We start from the raw sequence: 22,731 nt of genomic DNA on the forward strand, positions 1-22,731 counted from the left end.
AGAAGAAGGGTGAGGACAACACAGTGAGGTATTTTTAGAAAGGGAGACCACATTCACAACCCTTTTATCAGTATATTTTCTAATTGCTCTATTTTATTATTAGTTATTGCTGTTAATCTCTTACTGTGCCTAATGTATAAATTAAACTTCATCATAGGGATGTACGGATAGGAAAAAACAGTCTATATACGGTTCAATGCTATGCAGGGTTGAAAAAACATAGTCTATATGGGGTTCAGTGCTATGCAGGGTTTCATGGGCACTGGGGGGTCTTGGAACATATCCTGATAAGGGGGGGACCTCTGCATTTTAAAGCAATACGGTCAGTTTATTTTTTTCAAAGACACAGGGTGGTATTACAATGAAGAGACACACGAGGGCGCCCTAAGCAGCTCACAGTAAGGTAGGGATGTGCTAGAAACCTTAACTATGGCAGCCCATTTCGTAGACACCAGAAAATTCTAGCCAGGTTAGCCACACTGGCACTACAAATCACAATTCAATGTTACCTTAAATTTTTTTGAAAGCATTCATATAAATTTAGCTATCAGAATGGCCTCACGATAGGGGAAGATTATTTCTAATATAGCGATGAGGCATAAATGCCAAGATTCATGGAATTTTATTCATTTATTTTTTTTAAGATTTTATTTATCTATTTATTTATTTGACACAGAGAGAGAACACAAGCAGGGGGAGCGGCAGGCAAAGGGAGAGGGAGAAGCAGGCTCTCCGCTGAGCAGGGAGCCCAATGCGGGACTGGATCCCAGGACCCTGGGATCGTGACCTGAGCTGAAAGCAGACACTTAACCCACTGAGCCACCCAGGCACCCCATTCCTTTGTTTATTTAATATTAAATGTATTGGGCACTACTATGTGCCAGGCATGGACCCAGATTTGGGGAATAAAATGCTGCATGAGATAAGATGCAGTTCTCAGGGACTTTGTGGTCATTTCTGAGTGTGTGTGCTCATGTGTGTTCACACATCCACACACATGTGGTAAATATTGTCCAGCACGATGGCGTCGCCCCTCTCCTGCCACCAGCCACAGGGGATGCGCTGCAGAGGAGAGCTCACTGCCACGAGCATCCCAGCGCATTAGCTCTGGCTTGAAATAGCACACCTGATTTGTAAATGAGGCCAAATGACATCATTGGCTTAAGGACGACCTTGAATATTTCTAATTTTACAAAAATCATGCGGTGGCTCCTGGGCGGCTCAGTTGGTTGGGCATCTGACTCTTGATTTCGGCTCAGGTCGTGATCTCAGGGTCGTGAGATCGAGCCCCATGTCAGGCTCTGTGCTCAGCGGGGAGTCTGCTTCTCTCTCTCCTTCTCCCTCTGCTCCTTCCCCCGCTAGCGCTCTCTCTCTCTCTCTAAAAATAAATAAATAAATCTTCTAAAAAATCATGCTCAAACTTCAATATTTAAACTTCTACTAGCAGGGCACCAGGGTGGCTCAGTTGGTTAAGCGTCTGCCTTTGGCTCGGGTCATGATCTCAGGGTCCTGCGATCGGGCTCCGTGCTCAGCCGGGAGTCTGCTTCTGCTTCTCCCTCTGCCCCTCCCCCTGCTCATTCTGTCTTTCTCTCTCTCAAACAAGTAAATAAAATCTTTTTAAAGATAAATAATAAATAAATAAACTTCAATTAAAGATAGACTAGTTGCTACACACCTCACTGCTGATGGGGCAGAAGTCTGTGTCACACTCTGAGCTGACTAGTCTGGTGTAGACCTGGCATTAAACTGACCCGTTGTAGATGCTGTCCAAAACACAGAAAAACAGTGATTGCATTCCTCAAAATCGGGTCGTGATCCCAGGGTCCTGGGATAGAGTCCTTCGTCAGGCTCCTTGCTCAGCGGGGAGTCTGCTTCTCCCTCTCCTCCGCACTCATGTTCTTTCTCGCTGTCTCTGTCTCTCTCAAATAAATAAATACAATCTTTAAAAAAATGCTTCACGAAATTATCAGTAGATTTTCCTTTTGAAGTGTTAACTTTGGCTTTCTGTTGAATTTGGAAAAAAAAATGTTACTGTTTTCTGTGACATCCAAGACGTTGTTATGGACTCAATTCACACCAATTCACACGGAGCCCCTTTTATGTGTAAGGTACTATGTGGGATTCTGAGATCAATAAGCAACGGTCCTCTTCTTTGGGAACATACAGCTGAGTAGGATTAAAGTACCCAAGGATAATAATGACACTGAAGAAAGCAGACGATGTAAATTAAGTAAAGTATGAAGCCCCTATTGGGCCAGGCACAAGGACATCAAGCGAGTGAGATAGAGTACCTGATTCAGTGATGCAAACCATCACTTACCCAGGGCTCACTCTGAACCACTTTGCGAAAACACTTCTTTGTGCATTTTCCAGTTTAGCTCTGACAACAACCATCTGAAGCATTATCATTTTATAGTTGAGGAAACAGGTTTAGAGAGGACAAAGTCTCATCTCAAACTCTGTTTGGCACAGGAAAGCCATGTTCTTAATAACGATGCTAGAGTGTTTCACATTGCCCGGAATTTGGTACGGGAGAGTTTTTTTAAAGAGCGACATTAGACACCAAAGCAAAATAAAAGTGCCGTGGGAAAAATAGACACTATGTTCAGAGAGAGCTATTTATTAGCCAAGTCGAGGAAGGTGGCTTCATGCATCTGTAAGAGTTCAGTAAGTACTTTCTGATACCCATGGGATTCAGTTGATGGCAATTCCTATCTGTGGCTGGGCTGCCTGTCCCTTCTGTTCCCACACGCATCTCATCTTTACTTTCCTAAACATTGGAGGCACCTGTTTAAGTGGGGCTTGATTTAGCCATCAGCTAGTTTTTTCTGATGTGGTGCAGCAAGCCATGTAAGGAGCGCTGCTGGCAGAGCCGAGGCCCGGTACCATCGTGCCCATCAATCGGGCTAGATGAGAATGAAGTGAGTGCTCTCAGTCCCTCCCGTTGTGTGTTTTAGAGACCCCACTGGCTTTCACCAGTGCACCGGGTTGCACAGTCATGACCAACCTGAAGGATACAGAGGCTCCAGCCCGTTGTCTTACCCCTGAGGGAATTCCAGAGGTCCATTGCATTTCCCAAGATCCTTTACACTACAGCATGGCATTGGCTTCAGCTGTTCAGAAGATTAGAGAGCTGGAGACTATAATTGCCGTAGACCCAGGTAAGAAACAAAGCGTTCTCACCTTAATGACCTGGAGCAATTCATCACTGGTGTAAATGGTCAGTGAAAAAGGCAGCATGCAAACTACATGCATCTACAGTATGGGTTTAAAAAAAAGAGAGAGAGAGAGAGAAGAATGTATTCCTCTTTATTTAGCTAACACTACCAAAGAGAAGAGATTGCTATTTTATCCAGAAAGTAGGCATAGCCTTAATGTCAGGCTACTAGACTATAACATTTTTCACTAAATTATGGAAATTGAGACTTCATCCAATGAGGGTCAAGTTTTCACCTATAAGGTCATTCTGAAGCATAAACCTCAAAAACAATGTTACAGTGACGCTTCAACATCCCCCTGCATGGTCATTGAAGAGCTGCATGTCTAATCCAAGGTGGCCATCAGAGGGCGCAGATGTGCACAGAAATTCAATCCATTTGCCCGCAAAGGTGCCAGAGAGAATGAAGGTTCAGCCTTCCCTGGGGCTCTCTGCCTCAGTTTCTAATCAGTATAACAGGAGAAATAACAACTAGACCTCATTTTTGTGGGGTGTGATAGGTAATAAGAATGACAGCTATCATCTACTGAATTTTACCTTGGGCCAGGCGTGCGCTCAAAGCTTTAGCACATTTCATCTTAGATTCTTCCACTGACCCTATGAGGCAGCTACTACTAACTGCCTTTAACAGATGAGGGGACTGAGGCATAGAGGGTTAAGAAACTTGCCCGAGTCCACATAGCTGGTACATGGTGGGGGCAGACGTTGAATCCACACCCACTGACTCCAAGGCCCACGATCAATAAGGGTTGGATAAATTGGAATCTGAGTTTACATGGTATATCACAGTCCCACCGGGCCAGTTAAAAGAGTGCTCCGGCCTCTGCTGGCTCATACCTTCTCATGGGCTGTGATTCTTGACCTGGGTGCTCTTTGTACTTTGAAGGTCTAGAGGAGGTGTACATGGTCTCCCTGTTGGCCCATCAGACCCCTGTTTGCCAGATATCTGAATAGATGGTGCTGGGGTCCCTGTGGAAAGCAGAGGGGTGAGGTCAGCCTGGAGAGGTCGAGCCTCCTGGCTGAAGTCGCAGCACCCAGAAAGAGCTGATTACAATGACACTGGGACAGAGAACAGCGCCTGGGCGGAGTCATAGAGCCACCAAGCTGGGTGCCATTTTGTGTGAACTAATACCGTGGCCAAGAATCAAACAGTGCAGAATGGCCTTCAAAATGTCTGCTCTCTCCCCTGGGCTTGGGACCAAAGGTGAGCATAGCAAAACTTCCTTCAAAACTACAAGGCCTAGCTTTTGGATATTTTGCCTGTTGGGGTGTTCATTCATTCATTCTCTCGGCGGAGGGTCTGGTTTCTTTTGCACATAAACCCATAGTAAATTTGGGATCAATGCCTACCCCTGATGCCCCTTTTAGGACAGACACATGCATATATAGAGATGGAAGCTCGTGGCTGTGTGTACATAGAGCCTCTTACATAGGCTGATCTCCTGGGTGGATATTTCTTTTTAATTTCTGCAATACTTTCTCCCTCACAAACATTCTTACCCAGGCTAACAGCCCTTCCATTCAGCACAGGGGTCGTGAGGGAAGATGAAATATTAACTCTGCCATTAGCTCAGATAAAAAAGTAAGTGGTAAGTAAATTTACGGCAGACTTGGCGCACCCCAGCTTAATAAAAATGACCCGGGAGGTCATCCACAAAACCCCCCTTTGGTGATTGTGCAGACTGTGTCTAGGTTTGAAGCATGAGGCACAGGGGAAAGGCAGATTTATGACTGTCCGATGTGCCAATACTGTCTATGAAGGAGCACCGTTAATCCTCAAGAACAACAGATGCTTTTGATTCCTACTATATTAAATAAGCAGATATAAGATTAATGGCAGTATACTGAGCACTGCTCACTGGGCTTAATAATAGAGCCACTCAGTCATTTTTGAGAGGACATAGGCTTGCATTTGAGGTGCCTGGAGAACAAGAAGGAACGCAAAGTTTATAGTAACGATGTTTGCTCTCATGCTAAAACCATCATAAATGATGAGCTCCTAGACTGCTCTAAATTTGAAAAAGTTCTCTCTGCCCTCCTCTCTCTTTTGATGTTTATCACATCCTATGAAATAGGTTACTTTCCAGTTTTTTTCTTTAAAAATGTTATTCTTCTCCCCTTTCACCAACAGCAATCCGCGTTTGCTGTAGAAACATCAGAAAACATACGAACGTAAAAAGGCAGTGAAAATAACCAGAATCCCATCACAATTAACCGTTATTCACAAACAGTTCAATATTTGCCCTTAAAGTCCTTTTCTTCAGTCTTAAGCCTGTAAGACTGAAAAAAGAATATATATTCTTTATGTATATATATATTTCCCTTCCTAGTAGATTGTGAACATCCTTCCATGTCATTAGTCTTCTACGACATCCTTTTTAATGTTCGCATAGAATTCCATTTTATGGACGGTCCACCATTTTTATTAACATCCATCATTTCACACCATATACAAGACTGCAATCAACACCCTCTGACTATGTGTGTGTACATCCCCACGATCCCTTTATCAGGATAAATTCCTGGACGTTAATACCTGGTACAAGTGGCAAGTACAAAGCTGAGTATAAATCAACCTCCAGACAAATGTTCCAGTCTCCAACCCCACTGCAGGCATGTGCAGGGCCCTTTTCTGCAGGGCCCTTTCCTGCAGCCTCCCTCCACCTGGACCCCCTCCCCATGCTCCACGTAGGAAAACGGAGGCCCAGAGCAATCCAGGGACGAGGCCAAGTTCTGACAGCTACTTTGGGCTTGAACGTAAGTTTCTGAATTCCAAGTCTGGAACTGTCCCTCCACAACAGGAACCCCAACCCTGTGTCCCTCCATGTTCTCCATGCACCTCAAGGGCAAGCTGACACCTTCAGGCCACATCCCTCGGTCTACCTCTCATTTTAGCCACAGCTGGGGGAGAAGTTCTGAGTCACATCCTGCCTTCACCAGGCCCTGATATGCTTGGGGGTGACCTGAGTAGGGACAGGAGCACAACAACCAGCCCTAGGGGGCTGTGCTGTCCAGCTGGGACCAGGTTGGCAGCCACTGGAGGGCATTAGAGCCGATTACGCTGGTGCCCTGCCTGTCTCCCCTGCACCCAACAGGGGACGGGAGCAGGTGCATCAATGCCCGGTCCCCCTGTCCTCTGGCAGGATAGCCCTGAGGTGTGGACCCCACAGTTTCCTAGAGCAGTTCAAGCAGGACTGTGGCCCAGTTCCCTTTGTAGTTAATTTGCTCACTCACACATTCATTCTTCAGGAGCTTTTCTCCCTTTTTTCACACTTCCTCCATCTTCTGACTTAGTGTTCCTGGGCTCACTTTCCGTAGAAATACCTGCACCCAAGTGCTTGTCTGAGGGCCTTCTTCTGGTGACTCCCCCACTAGGGCAGCCTCTCCTTCAACATTCCTGTGTCAGTCAGAGTCTGCTAGACCGCTAGAACAAATTAACCCCAAGATGCTTTCCTCAAATACAGTATGAGTGTGTGCCTCTCACGCAACCATCCATAGCAGGCCTTCCCTGGTGAGTGTGGGTGTTCAGCGGGAAAGGGGGACCTGCTCCGGCCAGAACCTCTGCCATGACACCCTGTGACCCCCAGGAGGTGCTGGTTGTCAACAGCTGGGAACGGAGGAAGGCAGGGGTGGGGGGGTGGCAGGCCCAGAGGGGGCGCAAATGACTTCCACTCCTGGTCCCTTTGGCTGCTCTCCGGATGTGGCAGAGAGGACCTAGGCTCGTGGAAGACTGGAACCCCTAACCGGACGAGCTGCTGGTCAGCCACGGACTGGCTCCCCTTCATGCCTGGGAGCGGGGGCGGAGAAGGCATTCCGGGGAACAACCAGCAGTCTCTGCCACATCCCCTCAAATCTGCTTCAGAAACAAGAGTAAATAAAAAACCAAACTGCTGTTTACATAAGTTTCTACTTGAAACACATGACGTTATCTTATGACTTTTTTTTTTTAATCTTATGACTTTAAAAAAAAAAATAATGGGGCTCCTGGGTGGCTCAGTCGGTTGGGTCACCGACTCTTGGTTTCAGCTCAGGTCGTGATCTCAGGGTCATGAGATTGAGCCCCGCATCGGGCTCCCCGCTCAGTGCGGAGTCTGTTTCTCTCTCTCTCTCTCTCTCTCTCTCTCTCCCTCTGCCACCCCCCCCACACACCACCTTCTCTCTTTCTCTCAAGTGAATAAATAAATCTGAAAATAATTTTAGGCCAACAGGGGATCGGACACCTGCTCTGCAGAGATGAGCTGCTGCAAGTCTCCCTGTCACTGTCGCACGCCCGCTCGGTGCTCGTCACCACCGGCTTCTCCACACACTTCAACCACCAGCCCCCGGAAGAGATGGACGGCCCTCCAGGAGCCATGGCCCTGGCAGCCTTCCTGCAGGCCTTGGGGAAGGGAGTCTCCATGATCGTTGACCGGAGAGCCTTGAGTTTGTTCGAGAGGCTTGTGGAAGAAGCTATTGAGCAAGGTGAGGAGTGAGATGAAGATAGTCCATTTCCCCCAAACGGGCCTTTGAGGGCAGAGGCTGTGGGGCTGGGTGGGGGGGGGCGGGATATGTGGCGCTCCTGCCAAGCACCCAGCGCAGGGCTATGCACTGGACAGGGCGCGTTTTCCTTCCTGTTCGAAACCTCTCTGGTATCAGCAGCATTAGCCCCATTTTATGGATGAAGAGGCTGAGTCTCTGAGGGGTCCAGGTGAGTTGCCTGGGTGGGAATGGTGAGCTCGAGTTCGAACCGGGTCCTCCAGGCTCCAGAGCCCAGGGTCCTGCTGTGCATCTGCTTCCCTCCCTGTGTGACCTGCAGGGGACTCAGCAACCCAGGCCAGCCCTGGACCCCACCCCCCGACCCTCCGGGGTTGGAGGTGCGATAGTCGAAACCAGAGGTGGCAGTGTCCCTCCCCGGCCAGCTAGGCGGGGATGCCCCGTGCCGCACAGGCTCCTGGAGCACGCAGGTGCCTAAGAGCTGCAGGTGACGCTGGCGTGAGGCCGTGCCGCTGTCCGCATGCCAGGATCGGCTGGGGTGCACTGTGGGCAGCTCTTCACCTCTCCTCTTTCCACTAGGGTTGTGCGGGCATTGGCGCGGAGCCGGGTGCTCTGACCTACTTCCCGTTGCCTATGTCTCTGTGTCCCTGAAAATGCATTTCGGGGTTTCTTCAAAGCTGTGCAAAACCACTCAGTCCACAAGTAAGGGGACTGATGTCTCCGGGAGCCCCTCAACCAGGGGGGCACAGGGCACAGGAGCCTTGCCTCTTGTCTTTCAGAGACAGGCAGGTCCCCATGGAACTGGGACCCCACTGCCTGGAACAGTGACCTCAGAAGCGCACGTCCCCTCCTGTTGGTTTTTCCTCCTTCCTGCCCTCACTTTCTGCCCCTCCCACCTGCCCCCTGGGGTCGTCTCCCAAATAAACCACCTGCACCCGAGGCTTTGTGTCAGATTCTGGTTTCAGAGAACCCCAAACCGATGAACGGTGCGGGTGGAGGTTTCAAGAAGTAGACAGCTCTGTCTGTATTTTGAAGGGAGAGTCATGATTCCGGGTGGACTGGACGCGGGTGTGAGCAGGGTGTCGGAGAAGGCGCAGCTGCCGGGGGCCCACACCGCGGAGACGCTGCTCCTGGGAACATCCAACAGTGTGGCCGCTGTGGACACCAGTTTGGCGGTTCCTCAAAAAATGTAGAAAATCACCCATGATTCAGCAATCTCACTTCTGGGTATCTACCCCAAAAGAACCGAAAGTAGGGACGCAAACAGATACTTGTACATCCGCGTTCGTGGCAGCGTTATTCACCAGAGACAAGCCAAGGGTCTGTCCGCAGATGAACCGATAAACAAAACGCAGTATAGACAGACAACGGAATATGTCCTTCAGCCTTAAAAAGGACGGAAATTCTGACTGATGGATGAACCTGGAAGACATCATGCTGAGTGAAATAAGCCGGTCACAAAGGACAAAATACTGTAGGACTCCACTTACACAAGGGATCGAGAGCAACTACTGTCATAGGGACAGAAAGAAGAACGGTGGTTCTGGGGGCTGGGGGGCTGGGGAGTGTTTATTAGCGACAGAATTCCAGTTGGGGAAGATGAGAAAGTTCTGGAGACATAGGGTGGTGCTGGTGGCACTACAGTGTGAACGTACTCAACGCCAGAGACCTGTACACTTAGAAATGGCTAAGGAAGTAAAAGTCACATTATGTATTTTACCACAATTATAATTTTTTTAGAAAAATTTAAAAGAGTGCAGGTCTGAGCCTCGGTGTGAGCAATCTGTTAGCCACACAAGTGGAGACGTCAAGTAGACAGATCTACGAGTCAAGTTCAGGAGAGCCGTCTGGGCTGGAAAGAGAAATCAGAGACCGGTTGGCATATTGATGGCAGTTTAAGTCCAGACACAGGGTGAGATCACCCAGGGAATAAGAGACAGAGAGAAGGTCCCAGGATTATACCCTGGGATGCTCCACATTGAAAGGTCAAGGAGGAGAGGGGGAGCCACCGGGGAGGCTGGGAAGGAACTGCACAGAGGACCAAGAAACACTGAAGGACCATGTTGTGAACAAGGAGGACGGGTGGGCCACAGTCCCAGCCGCTGCCAACAGGCTGGCAGCCTCCCCCATCTGACAAGTGGCTTGGATATTTTTAGCTGCCCACTTTCCCAGAGGCAGCTCTGCCCTCGCAGCTCACCTGCTGGCCTGGCTCAGAGGCTCCAGCTGCTTGGGAGCTCGGAACTGGGGCTCACCCACGGGGCGGTTTAGAAGGTAGCATCTGCTCTATTCGATTTTGCAGAACTTTTGTGACATGTGGACAAAGAAAGGGAAAGAGATTTGGCCTTTTAATGAAAATTAGTTCAGTTCTTTTTATAACCAAAGACTGCACATGTTTAAAGAAGATAAAGCTTAGTCATTTCTTCCTTGTCTTGAGCGTAAATGGACCAAATAGATAAATTGGTTCTTTGCAGCTCAGGTGCGGGTTCATATCTTTCCCTGACATTCCTTTGCAGAGACTCTTTCTCTGTGTGTGCCCCTCTGAGGGGCTGTGTTAGGTTCCCTGCCCTGTGTGGCTCCCCGGTGCCCCTTCTTACTAGTATCCTGTATCCTTGATCCAATGTCAGGAAGTAAGAAAGCACCAGCCTTAACTTAGCACCTACTACATGCAAGACCCCCAGCTCAGTGTTTGGCCCATATCACATCATTGCATCCACAGCAATCCTGGGTCAAGGGAAACATGACTAACCCCATTTTGCAGAGGAGGAAACCACAGCTAAGGGAGTTTCTGTGGTTTGTCCAAGGTTACACAGCTAGGAATGTTGTTTGGTTGTAGTCAGTCCCCTTGCTGGGTCACCAGGCTGATCCTCACAGCACAGAAAGGGGCTGGGTCTTTCAGCTTGTTGTGACCACAACACCCACCCCACCCCACCCCCGTCCCCTGGCTTGTCCCACGTGGAATGTGCTCGGTGAGTACCCCTTGATGGACTGACTGTCCTCTCCTTGTCTCTCCCCCTTAGACATGGGGTGGGCCTGGGGGGGGGAGGTTGGAGGGAGCCACACTGGGGGTCCCTTAGGGTCTCTGCCAATGATTCTGGCTTCTCTACCCACTGAGGGAGGGGGTTGGTGGCAGCTCCCAAAGGGCTTGGGACAGCCATATGGTGAAGCTGAGGTGGGAAGCAGCCACATTTATAAAACAAGCATGTGGTTTTAACGTGGACAGGGTGCTTCCTTGGGCTGGGTTTATGTGACATGTGTGAGGGGCTGATGATGGAGATTATGGCAGCCCCTCTGGTCCCCAGAGTGGGCCGGGGGGTCCTGCAGAACCAGTGGGACCGTAAGTGCTAGGTCCATCCCTGTCGCAGGCCCCCTGTTCGCCATCTGAAGCTCTGCATGGAGATCTCATCCTGGGCCAGTGAATGCACAAGCATTCTACCTCCACCTGCTAGGAGGTGGATTCATTAATGACAACCAAGTCACGTTTATTTTAATTTGGGATTTGTGTGTGCTTCCCACATATTCTACGTTAACGCGTATTCTTAATTGTAATTAGAGAAGGTGCTATTTTTGAGAGTCAAAATCACTTTGGCAATCACTCCAATACCAGTAGCTAATTCCACACCCAGACTCTGGGACCTCTTCACTGTTGTTCTAGAACTTCCCTGAAGGTATGCAGGGAGGGGAGGGGGGGGAGCAGATGAGAACTTGGGGTGGAAACTGGGGTCGTAACACTGACCTCCATCCTTGGCCTCACCTGACTTACATAGCACCTCTGAACCTCAGTTTTCCTTTTCTGTAAAATGGGGTTAATAATGGTTCTTATCACATAGAATTGTTGTGACAAGTGAGAGCATGCATGTCAGGTGCTTAGCAGAGGGCTAGCTCCCCGTCACCATGGGCGCCACGTGTCCCCAGCACTCACGATGGCAGTGAGCCAGAATAGGCCTCCGTTCACGGGGTCTCATGGACATCTACAGGCAGCGTATTTGCTAGCCCCCAATAGTGGTGACACTAGCCCAATTCCACGCCACTCAGGGTCACACACTCTACCAACCGAGGGTTTACTAAGGACTATAAGTAAACAATTATTCTCATTCTCGTGTTGAGGTCTTGGCCTTCCTAACAAAATATTCGACAGGTAGGTAATGATAGTGATACTTTCCAAAGAAACTTCTGAAAAGCCAACGTGAATTTCCAAAGTGCAACACGAGGGCTGATGTGTCAACCCTTTGCCTTTATTTTCAAGGTGTTCTGAAGACACCGATCCCCTTATTAACTTTCCAAGGTGAATCAGCAGGAGCCACTCAGGCATTTCTCTGCAAAGATGCGGGCCCCAAGTCACCGAGGTATGTGCATCCCCTCAGGCATTTCTCTGCAAAGATGCGGACCCCAAGTCACCGAGGTATGTGCATCCCACCCCAGCGTAAGCGGGTGACGGTGGCAAAGCCCATGCTCTATTCACTTTGCTGACTCCAGGGAGAACAGAGCCATGTGCCCAGGGGTTCTGACGGGCCAGGCTGCTGGGTTTCAAGGAGTCCTGGGGGCTTCACAAAGCATTTCTGGGCATGGCATTACCTCCTGATAGAGGAAGAAGATAGGAAAATTATAAAAACCAAAACTAGCAGTTTCTCAAACTGGGTCATGACCCATTAGAGAGCAGTGAGTCATTTCAGTGGGGTAACTGGCACGTTTGCAAGGGGAATGAGAAACAAATACCATCGTACGTCCTGTGTGGTAATAGTAAGTACTCTCTCGCGAAATTTTGTGCAAGTGTGTGTGTTTTTTCACTGTGTGTCGTGATCAGACATTTTGAAAAATACATCTTTATTGTATGTAGGGATGCGTTTCAGATCTTATCATTTTTAATACAGCGTTTCTAAAACTTTTTTGACAACAGTGATACCTTCTGCATTGCAAACCAGTATGCACACACGCCCACGTACCCACACCCACAACTAAACGAAGATTCAAAAAACAGTATTTACTCTTGCTATGTGCAATATATTCTGACGTTTTCTATTCCAATCTATTCTATTCTATTCTAGTGTTCTACTTTTCTGGAAATGCTGACCTGGCCTAATAAATTTATTTCACAACCCACTAAAGAGTGTCCAGTTAGAACTTAAAAACACTGCTTTAATAAGCCTGGTGGGCATAGCTGTTCTGCAGCTCACAGCAGAACTTGATGATCATAATGAGGACCCTGAGTCACCAAGAAAAAGTTCAATCATGGATCCCATATGCTATTTAAAGCGGCAGAAACATGTGTGGTTCATATTAGAGATGTTTATATTCTCCAAATGGTTGACATATAAACAAAGCTCTGGATCTTCAGGGAGAAGCTAGAAAATTCTCTTGTGTGGGATCCCTGATGCCCGTTAACCCAGGTGCTGCTCTATTTGCTGAGTGGAGGGAGACCAGGCAGATCTGATTGTGGGGAGAGAGGCTTGTGCTCTCTTTGGAGAAGATGCGTTAACTCTCTCCAGGAAGCCAGCTTCCCAGGAGTGAATTACTTCCCATTGTAACTAAATGGATCCTGCTGGCCTAAAAAAAAAAAGCTTAGTCATTTCTTCCCCGTCTTGAGCATAAATGAACCAAATGGATAAATTGGTTATATACCTTCATTAGGTATATAACTGAAATTCTCCTGGGGGGAAGGTCCAGAAGTGGTGTTCTCCCTGCAGAACAGAGAACATATTGATCCCAGTTGGAGGTCCTGTTCTAAAGAGGCTTTTCATCACCATGAATATAGGTCTAGGGGAAATTCAAGGTCACAGTTCCTTCCTCCTGTTGACTCTGCTTCTCAATGGCTGCTTTTTTCTGCCCTGGGTGTGGATCCCCAGGATTACTTTTCAAAACCTACTCAGTGGCCTGATTCCAAGCATCTATGATGCCACCACATTCTACACAACCAAGGGGCATACCCAGGCATTCAGAGTTCAGATTTTTTTATTATTATGGTAAAATATACATAACATAAATTTCACCATTTTAACCATTTTAAGCATGTGGTTCAGTGGCATTAAGGTCTACCTGCATTGCTGGGCAATCATTCCCGCCATCCATCTCCAGAACGTTTTTATCTTCCCAGACGGGAATGCTCTACCCATAAACAGTGACTTTCCATTCCCCCTCGACCCCAGCCCCTACTTTCTGCCTCTACGAATCGACTGCTGTAGTACCTCATATAACCATATGGACCATATAGTATTTGTCCTTCCATGACTGGCTTACTTCAGTTAGCGAATTATCCTCAAGATTCATCCACGTTGTAGCGTATGTCATCATTTCCTTCCTTTCTAAGGCTAGATAATACTCCCTTGTATGTACATACCACACTCTGCCTCTTTGTTCATCTGTTGGTGTTCATCCCTTTTGCCTAGTGTGAATAATGCTGCTGTGAACAAGGGTGTCCAAGTACCTCCTTGAGACCCTGCTTTCAAATCTTTGGGCTGCGTACCCAGGGGTGGAATTGCTGGATCTCGTGGTAATTCTATTTCACATTTTTTGAGGAACCGCCACACAGTTTTCCATAGCAAAGATTTTAATGTACTCTATCATGGGGCGCCTGGGTGACTCAGTCAGTCAAGCACTTGACTCTTAATTTCGGCTTGGGTCATGATCCCAGGGTCGTAAGATCGAGCCCAGCTTCAGACTTCATGCTCAGTAGGGATCCCTGCTTGAGATTCCCCCTCTCCCTCTGCCCCTCCCCCACCCCCGCCCACGCTCTCTCTCTCTCTCACTCGCTCACTCTCTCTAAAATAAATAACTAAATCTTACAAAAAAGTAAAAAACTCCATCGGGGGGAGTTTAGAGAGAAATAAAAGTGCAATTTTCATATTTTTAATTTGGATTATCAAGACAAGATTCCCCCTAATAACGATAGCAACCACAAATACTACCACTTCCTGCGCACTGGGTAGGTACAGGGCTGTCTGCAAAGTACCTCTTGTGCATTTTCTCCACTATATTGTTGAAGCCTCTTTAAAACTCTCTGAAATAGGGGCGCTTGGGTGGTTCAGCTATTAAGCGTCTGCCTTTGACTCCCTGCTCAGGGGGAAGCCCGCTTCTCCCTCTCCCACCCCCCTGCTTGTGTTCCCACTCTCGCTGTGTCTCTCTGTCAAAAAAATAAATAAAATCTTAAAAAAATAAAAAAAACTCTCTGAAGTAGATAATGCAGCGTCCAAAAATGAGGCCCAGGGAGGGTCTCTGTCGGGTCATCAGATGTAGCAAATGTGGGTCAGAGAGGCTAAGCACTTGGCCACGGCCAGGAGTGTGAGGGTCTGGACTGGAGTCTACACTATCTGATTCCACAGCCCACAGGCTTACTGCCACTATGCGTGCCTCTTATCTAATCTCTGTCTTGCATTAGATTCGTCTTCCATTTCAACTCTTTTTAAGTCGGCTTGTGTACATAAATGGAACAAGATCCTGGAAGAAACCAGGGGTGCGCCAATAGCAGCCCTCACTCAAACCTCTGGGTGCTGGTGCCCCTGGCTAGTGGAGATCGGGCTAGGACACTGGCAGCATCTAGCATGTGACCCTGACCGTCAACCTTCTTAATCTCACAGCCTCTGACTCTAATGAACTGCTGAAGAGTCTGGTGCCATTTTTATCTTTTAATAGATTTTATTTATTTAAGAGAGAGTGCATTCACACAGTGGGGAGGGGCAGAGGGAGAGAGAGAATCTCAAGCAGACTCTGTGCTGAGCATGGAGCCAGTCGCGGGGCTCAATCTCACGACCCAGAGATCAGACCTGAGCCAAAATCAAGAGTCAGATGCTCAACCCACTGAGCCATCCAGGCGCCCCAAGATCCTGATGATATTTTTTTAAATGGTTGGATAGACTAGCCCCCAGCACAGGCCCTGGCACTTACACCTAAATGCTTAGCCAAATTCTGTAGGAATGAAGGAATCCGAGAAAGAATACAAGGGTCCTTCACACAAACACATGACCCAACAAGGCAGTCACCCTCTCCATAAGGCCCCTATGCCCTGCTTCCTGGCAGATTTGACCATCTGGTGGCAATAGAATGGGCAAGAAGGGCTTCCTATGGCAATCACTATAACGCGAGGAAGATGAACATCAAGCACTTGGCTGACCCCACTGACGACCCTTTCCTTGCAACACAGAAGATTCCTGGAATCTCATCAACTGTAAGTAGGGAGCACTGAGAATTCAACAAGAATGTGTCAGCACTAACTGCCTTTTTATTGAGTATGCAACACACGACAAGAAAGAGTTCCATGGGGACCGTAGTTTTCTGGTCCAGAGATGTTGTTTATTATGGTTGGTATAGATGATAAAGACACCGTCACTTAGAAATCCAACATTCCCACAAGCAAGAAAGGGAAATGCTGCTTAATCGAGCGTGTTCTACTCACCCAGCTCTAAAATATTAAAACTAATACCAAAATAATAACAATAATAAAATTGAGGCATGGTATATTCTATTGGTCATACAGGACAAATGTACGATGTATACTATGTTTCATCTTATGAATGCATTAATTTGTAAGTATAACTTCAATATGTGATTAATGCGATATTTTGATTGCTAATAATATAATAATGTGACCCTTTGTGTTTGTACAGAACTTTATCTTTTTCAAAGAGGTTTCAAACACCCATATATTTTTGAAGCCTCTTTAAAACCCTGGCAAGTAGATAAGGCAGGCAGAGTGTCCAAAAATGAGCCCAGGATGTTCCTTGAGGTCGTGTAGCCCATTAGTGTTGCTGGTAGAATTAGGAGTCCAGACTCCCAGGACCCCTTTCGACATGCTTTTCATGGAATCATGTTGCCTTAATGAATTTCTGAAAGGTTGATACAACTCCCAGAACAGCGTTCCCCTCCCCTGGGGGTAGGCATACACCCTCGGGTAATGAAGGCAAGTTTCTTGTTCTGTGTTTAATTGTTCTCTTCGTTCAAACACTTCAGAGTGTTTCCCAGACCCATTAGTCACCTTTGGCTTTTGAGGTTTTGATGAGACAATGAAAGTCTTCCTGGTTGAGAAGAAAGTTTCTGCAAAGCGCCTGGTCTTTCCCAGAAGAGGCCTTGGGTGTGGTACCCACAGCACACTTGGCTTCAGCTTCCTGTCTCTCTGGGCTGGACAGGCTGAGGACTTGAGGGCTGGAGGAGGGCATGGCCAGAGTGGAGAAGGAAGGGGTCTCCAAGTCAAAGGGGCGATCAGGATCCAAAGGAACTGTTCTTCCCCCACCACATGGACCCCCAATCTTTGCTGATCCCCCCAAGGATGCCCCCAAGACCCCAGAGGAAGCAGGTAGAGCTGGCTGTTTGCGCCTTTAAACTGCTACCTCTGTGGACCTCTGGAGCCTTCTCTTACCCTCAGGAGCACAGGCTTCTCTTGTGGTCCCTATGACCCCCTGCCCAGCAGGGCCACCCCTGTCTTTTCTCTCCTCTGCTCCATCGACACCCCGTTCCTCAGTTTCCACAGGCAGCTGGCTTGTCATGGACATAGCACTGACCTTCCACTTAGCACCCAGGTCCCACCCCTCTTGGAGACCCTGGGAGTGCCCTTGAGTGAGGAAAATCAGGCCACAGGCAAGACTGATGTGAGGAGCAAACAAGACGAAATTCATAAAGTGCAAAAGAGCAGAGACAGAAGAAGACAAACACCAATGTTGGCTTTGATATTATTCCCCTTCATTCAGCTGGCTGTCGTGGGTCTAGAAAATGATGTGTGTCCGTTCATCTGAATCTGATGAACAGGAGGCACCAGGCCATAGCAACCGTCTGCTTCTTTCGGCTGCGCCCAGGTCTCCGGTGCTCGAGGTGGGGTAGCTCTAGTCCCGTCCACCACCTCACAGTGAATGCTGGCCTCAGGTGGATCTCTTCCACGTGTAGAAACCCACACAGAAACAGCCATGCAACCGTGCCTTGGACCAGGGCCTTGGGTAAGCTGTAATCTTGAGGCAGCTGACCTCTGACCTACAGAATCTTCCAGAAACATTGGGACACAGGACCAAATGGTGCTCCTCCAGCACCACCCATGAGGGCGACGGGCTGCGGGGTTGGCTAGATTTTTTTCATCTTATGCCTGCGAGGCTGGAGCTGCCTGGTAATTATTTTTAACCAACTCACCTGTCTTCAACACCATTCATTTCACCGGAGAGTTAAATAATTTCCAACACTGATTTATTCTAACATGTTTGTTCTAGCATTTATTATGTGAATCAACAAACCCTCAGGTGCTGACGCTCAGACTGGCCTTTAGACCTGGTCTCTTTCACATGCTAACCAACTACCACTGTGGTTTGTATTCCTGATTCGGCTACTTCACAGGGCGCTGGGCACCCTTCTGGTGTAGACGTAGACGAACTGACACACATATATTTCATACGTTTTCACCAGAAGCCTTTAAAGTAAATTACAGAATTGGCCTTAACCATCTCTACCAGTTCCCCGTCACACAGATGGGGCTCACGGCCTTGTAGCCCATCCCTGAGCAGGAGCCACACCCCTTCTCCCATGGGCCTGGTAGCACCAGCATAGGGGGTGCCCCATCTGTGACTAGAGAGCGTGACTCAGTAAGGGACATGGCCATACACTGGTGAGTTCCAAACTTCAACTCACTTTTAACGAGACAAGTCTCTAGAAGAACTGAAGGAGAAGTACATCTCCTGGTTGTCTGAAAATAGACCCCGAGCCAACACTTTTCCCCTCCCTGAGGCATCACAACACATGTGGAGGGGCTGCCCTGCCCCCAAGCCACCACCCTCATTCTGCCTGATCCTGTACACTGACTGACTCACTTCCCTTTCCCTTCAGGAGTCGGTGACGGGGGAAATGAGCTTGGCATGGGCAAAGTCAAGGAGGCTGTGAAGAGACACATACGAAATGGGAATGTGATCACCTGTGACGTGGAGGCTGACTTTGCTGTCATCACTGGTGAGTGCTCGGATGGCAGGCCAGTCAGGCCCGGCTACCCAGGAGGAGGCACCTGGAGGCCTGGAGGCCTATCCGGCCAGAAGCTCCCCACCTCTGTGAGTGGAGTCTCCAGGGCACCAGGGCAAGAAAGGGACCTGGTTCTCAGCCTTTGGCCTCTCATTCAGTCATCCAACAAACATTGGTCCTGGAGTTAATGTGGCAAGGGTCGGGCTCCCCCGGGCAGACAGACAAGGAGCCCTAAGAAAGAAATACACCAGCTCATGCTAAACAGTGCTAAGAGGAAGATGGAAGACAGGGACAGGCAGGCCACTTTAGATCAGTGGTCAGGGAAGGCCTCGCTGAAGAGGGGTCACCCATGCTTTCCTCTGGGCCTCCTGCAGGGTGGAAAGGAAGAGAACAGTCTGGTAAACGTTTGGAGGGGGCAAAAGGCTTCCCACCTCCCTTCAAACTTAACTCCGCCGCAGGCTGCCCTGCCCCTCCCTTCCCCATCAGGACCAACCTTTCCCGTGTCCCAGGTCCTTCGAGGCCCCAGCTCTCCTCCCTGGACTGCACCACAAGTTTCAGGGATTTTGACAGATACCCAAGAAAGGCTCTCCCATTTCCTCCTCCAAACAGAGCCTGTAGAGGAACAGGAATCCCGGAGGGGATTAGTGCTAGGGCAGGAAAACCTGCACCTGATGAATGGCTGGAGGCTCAGTGTGGACAAGTTTGAGAGTTCAAAACTCCAGGGGGCCCCGGTCACAGGGGGACCCCACACTTTGGTGACTTCTACCCCCATTAGCTCTACTCAGTCCACACCATGGATATCAGAGAAAAGTCCCCTTGTGCTTTAGGGAGTAGAGGGAAGAAACCATTTTGAAATATATCAGAGCCCTCCATCCTTTTTTTTTTTTAAGATTTAATTAATTTATTTGAGAGAGAGAGAGAAAGAGAGAGAGAGAGAGCACAAGTGGGGGGAGGGGCAGAGGGAGAAGCAGACTCCCAACCAAGCGGGAACCCCCTCTGCCCCGTGCAGGGCTTGATCGCAGGACCCTGAGATCATGACCTGAGCTGAAGGCCCCAGCTCAACCCACTGAACCACTCAGGTGCCCCCAAGAGCACTCCATTCTTAACAAGGCCTGCCCTCAGGAGAAACTGTTTTATACCAGAGCCTAACCTACCTGGGGGAGGGAAATACCCCAAAATAGTCAACATGCAACAACAGATGATAATACAAGCAGAGACATGGAAAATCTAAGGAAAAAATAAAGAGATGTCAGAAAGCAAAAACACTGAAACAGAGATGAAGAATGCCTTTAGTGGGCCCATCAGCAGCCTGGACACAGCTGAGAAAAATCACCTCTGACCTTGAAGATATGACAAGAGGAACTTCTAAAACTAGAAAGCTAGGAGAAAAAGACTGGATGGAACAGAGTAGAATATCCAAGAATTGTTACGTGTAATGGGAATATCAGAAGGAGAAGAAAGAAAGGAAGAAAAGCAATATTCAAAGCAATAATGACTGAGATTTTCCCCCTAGATTAATGTCAGACACCAAACCATAGATCCAGGAAGCTCAGAGAACACCAAGCAGGATAAATGAGGAGCAAGGGTAGGAATTACATCCAACTTCTCCTCAGAAATCACACAAGCCAGTAGGGTGGCATGAAATATTTAAAGTGTTGACGGAAAAAAACCACCAACCTAGAATTCCGTGCCCTGTGAAATTATCCTTCAAAAGTGAAAGAGAAAGAAAGAATTTCTCAAACAGGGCATTTGTTGCTAATAGACCGGCCTTGCAGGAAACATTAAAAGAAATTCTTCAGGGAGAAGGATAGGTTAGAAACTCAGATCTACACCAAGAAGGGCATTGGAGAATAAATAAATGAAGGTAAAATCATCTTTATTTTTCTTGTTCTGAGTTGATGTAACAGATCACACTTTGTTCAAAATAATAAGAGCAATGACTCTTCAATTACGCTCGTGTATATAAGCGAGGTGGACGACAGCAACCATCCAAGGGATGGGAGGGAAGAATGAGGAATATTTTGTCTAAGGTGTTCTCCCTGTGAAATGGTTGTTTGAACGTGAGCTTGGATTTGTTGTAAATGTATATTGCAAACTCTAGGGCAACCACTAAAAAAAATTTTTTAAGAGGTATTATTGATATGCTAAGAAATGAGAGAAAATAAAATCCTATGAAATGCTCAATTAAAACCACAACAGGCAGAAAAAGGGTGGAAGACAAAAATAGGAGGGAAAAAAGAGCTAGGGCAACAAACAGAAAACAGTAAAAATGTGGCAGATATTGCTACAGCCATATCACTAATCCCCTTAAATGTCAGTGGTCTAAATACCCCAATTAAAAGGCAGAGACGGTCAGAGTGGATAAAAAAACAAGACCCAACTATAGTTGTCTGTAAGAAACCCACTTTAAATGTAAAGACACACATAGATTAAAAGTGGATGGATGGAGAAAAATATACCAGGCTAACAGTAACCAAAAGAAAGTATACATTGCTCTATTAATCTCGGAGCAGACTTCAGAGAAGGGAAAGTTATCAGGGTCAAACGGGGTGGTCCATAACGTAAAGGGGTCAATACTCCAAGAAGATATAACAATCCTTTTTGTTTGCTTGTTTTTGAAGACATAACAATTCTTTTTTTCAAGTTTTATTTAAGTAATCTCTACACCCAGTGTGGGACTTGAACTCACAACCCCGAGGTCAAGAGTCACATGCTTTTCTGACTGAGCCAGCCAGGTGCCCCAAAGACATAACAATTTTTTAAAAGTTTTTATTTATTCATTTATTTTTAGAGAGACAGTGTGTGTGAGCGTGAGCAAGGGGAGGGGCAGAAGGGGAAGGAGAGAATCCCAAGCAGACTCTGCGGGGCTCAATCCCATGACCCCAAGACCGCCACCCGAGTGAAAACCAAGAGTTGGACACCCAACCAACTGAGCCACCCAGGCGCCCCAAGACATAAAATTCTTCATGCGTATGCTCCTAAAACAGAGTGTCAAATAGGTGACAAAAACTGGTAGAAGTACAAGGAGAAATGGGTGTATCCACTCTAATATCTATGGAGACTTTAATAGCCCTCTATCAGAAAGGGACAGATCCAGTAGGCAGAAAATTAGTAAGGACTTAGTTGAAATCAGCAACACCATCAACTAACTGGAAATAATTGAGGGGCACCTGGGCGGCTCGGTGGGTTAAGCATCTGACTCTTGACTTCGGCTCAGGTGATGATATCAGGGTCGTGAGATCGAGCCCCGTGTTGGGCTCCATGCTGGGCGTGAAGTCTGCCTAAGATTCTCTCTCCCTCTCCCTCTGCCTGTCCCCCACAACCCCCTCCCGTGGCTCGCATGGTCCTCACCTGCCTCGTTCTGATATATGCCTTGTATTTATGTGCCACACACCTTTGTACTCACTGTATGTTTCCATTTTTTTCCTACCTGAAATGCCCCCCCTCTCCACCTTTCCTCTGGCAAATCCTGCCCAGCCTACAAAGCCCATATGAAATGACCCCTTTTCTGTGAATTTTTCCCAAAACAGGCAGGATGAGTGGCCCCTCCTGAGTGCTCCCATCATCCTCTGTGAGCACCTCCCTCCCTCCCGGCTCATTGGCTGTGCGCACAGTCCCTCTCTCCCCTGGGTTGGAGTTCCTCTTCGTTTTTTAGCTCTGACACCTAGAGTCTAGCAGGTCCTTAATCATTCCTTCTTCAGGGGAATGGAGAACTCAGGCAGGTTTCAGACAAAAGCCAGTGAGGTCGTCCCCAAACTGGGGAATAGGCACCTTGGGGCTGGCTGACTTAGGAGCGTTCTGCAAGCAAGGAAGAGGCGATGCTGCACAGTCAGCTAGCTCCTCGGAGGACTGGCTTCCACGTAGCAAGATGGATCCAGGTCAGCCACGCAGAGAGTTTCTTAATGTTGGAAGCTCTGCAAAGGCTTCCTAGGGGTAGAGCCTAAATCTTCTCCTCTCTCTCTCTCTCTCTCTCTTTTTTTTTTTTTTTTTAGATTTTATTTATTTATTTGACAGAGAGACACAGCGAGAGAGGGAACACAAGCAGGGGGAGTGGGAGAGGGAGAAGCAGGCTTCCCGCTGAGCAGGGAGCCCGGTGCAGGGCTCGATCCCAGGACCCTGGGATCATG

At 48.0% G+C, this 22,731-nt stretch overlaps 1 protein-coding gene across 1 annotated transcript in view; it reads left to right on the forward strand.

Moving 5' to 3' along the window:
* The window catches only part of DGLUCY (D-glutamate cyclase), a 41,347-nt gene that overhangs the window by 10,607 nt on the left and 8,009 nt on the right, over positions 1 to 22,731 (forward strand). The window contains 5 exon segments of the mRNA XM_025869186.2: positions 2,958 to 3,161; positions 7,418 to 7,678; positions 11,934 to 12,033; positions 15,698 to 15,849; positions 18,482 to 18,598. Of these exon segments, the coding sequence (XP_025724971.1) occupies positions 2,958 to 3,161; positions 7,418 to 7,678; positions 11,934 to 12,033; positions 15,698 to 15,849; positions 18,482 to 18,598 (834 nt within the window).

This window comes from Callorhinus ursinus, unplaced genomic scaffold (genome assembly GCF_003265705.2).
Source record: "Callorhinus ursinus isolate GAN/ISIS: 27379988/994484 unplaced genomic scaffold, GSC_fseal_2.0 scaffold8, whole genome shotgun sequence".
Taxonomy (NCBI): Eukaryota; Metazoa; Chordata; class Mammalia; order Carnivora; family Otariidae; genus Callorhinus; species Callorhinus ursinus.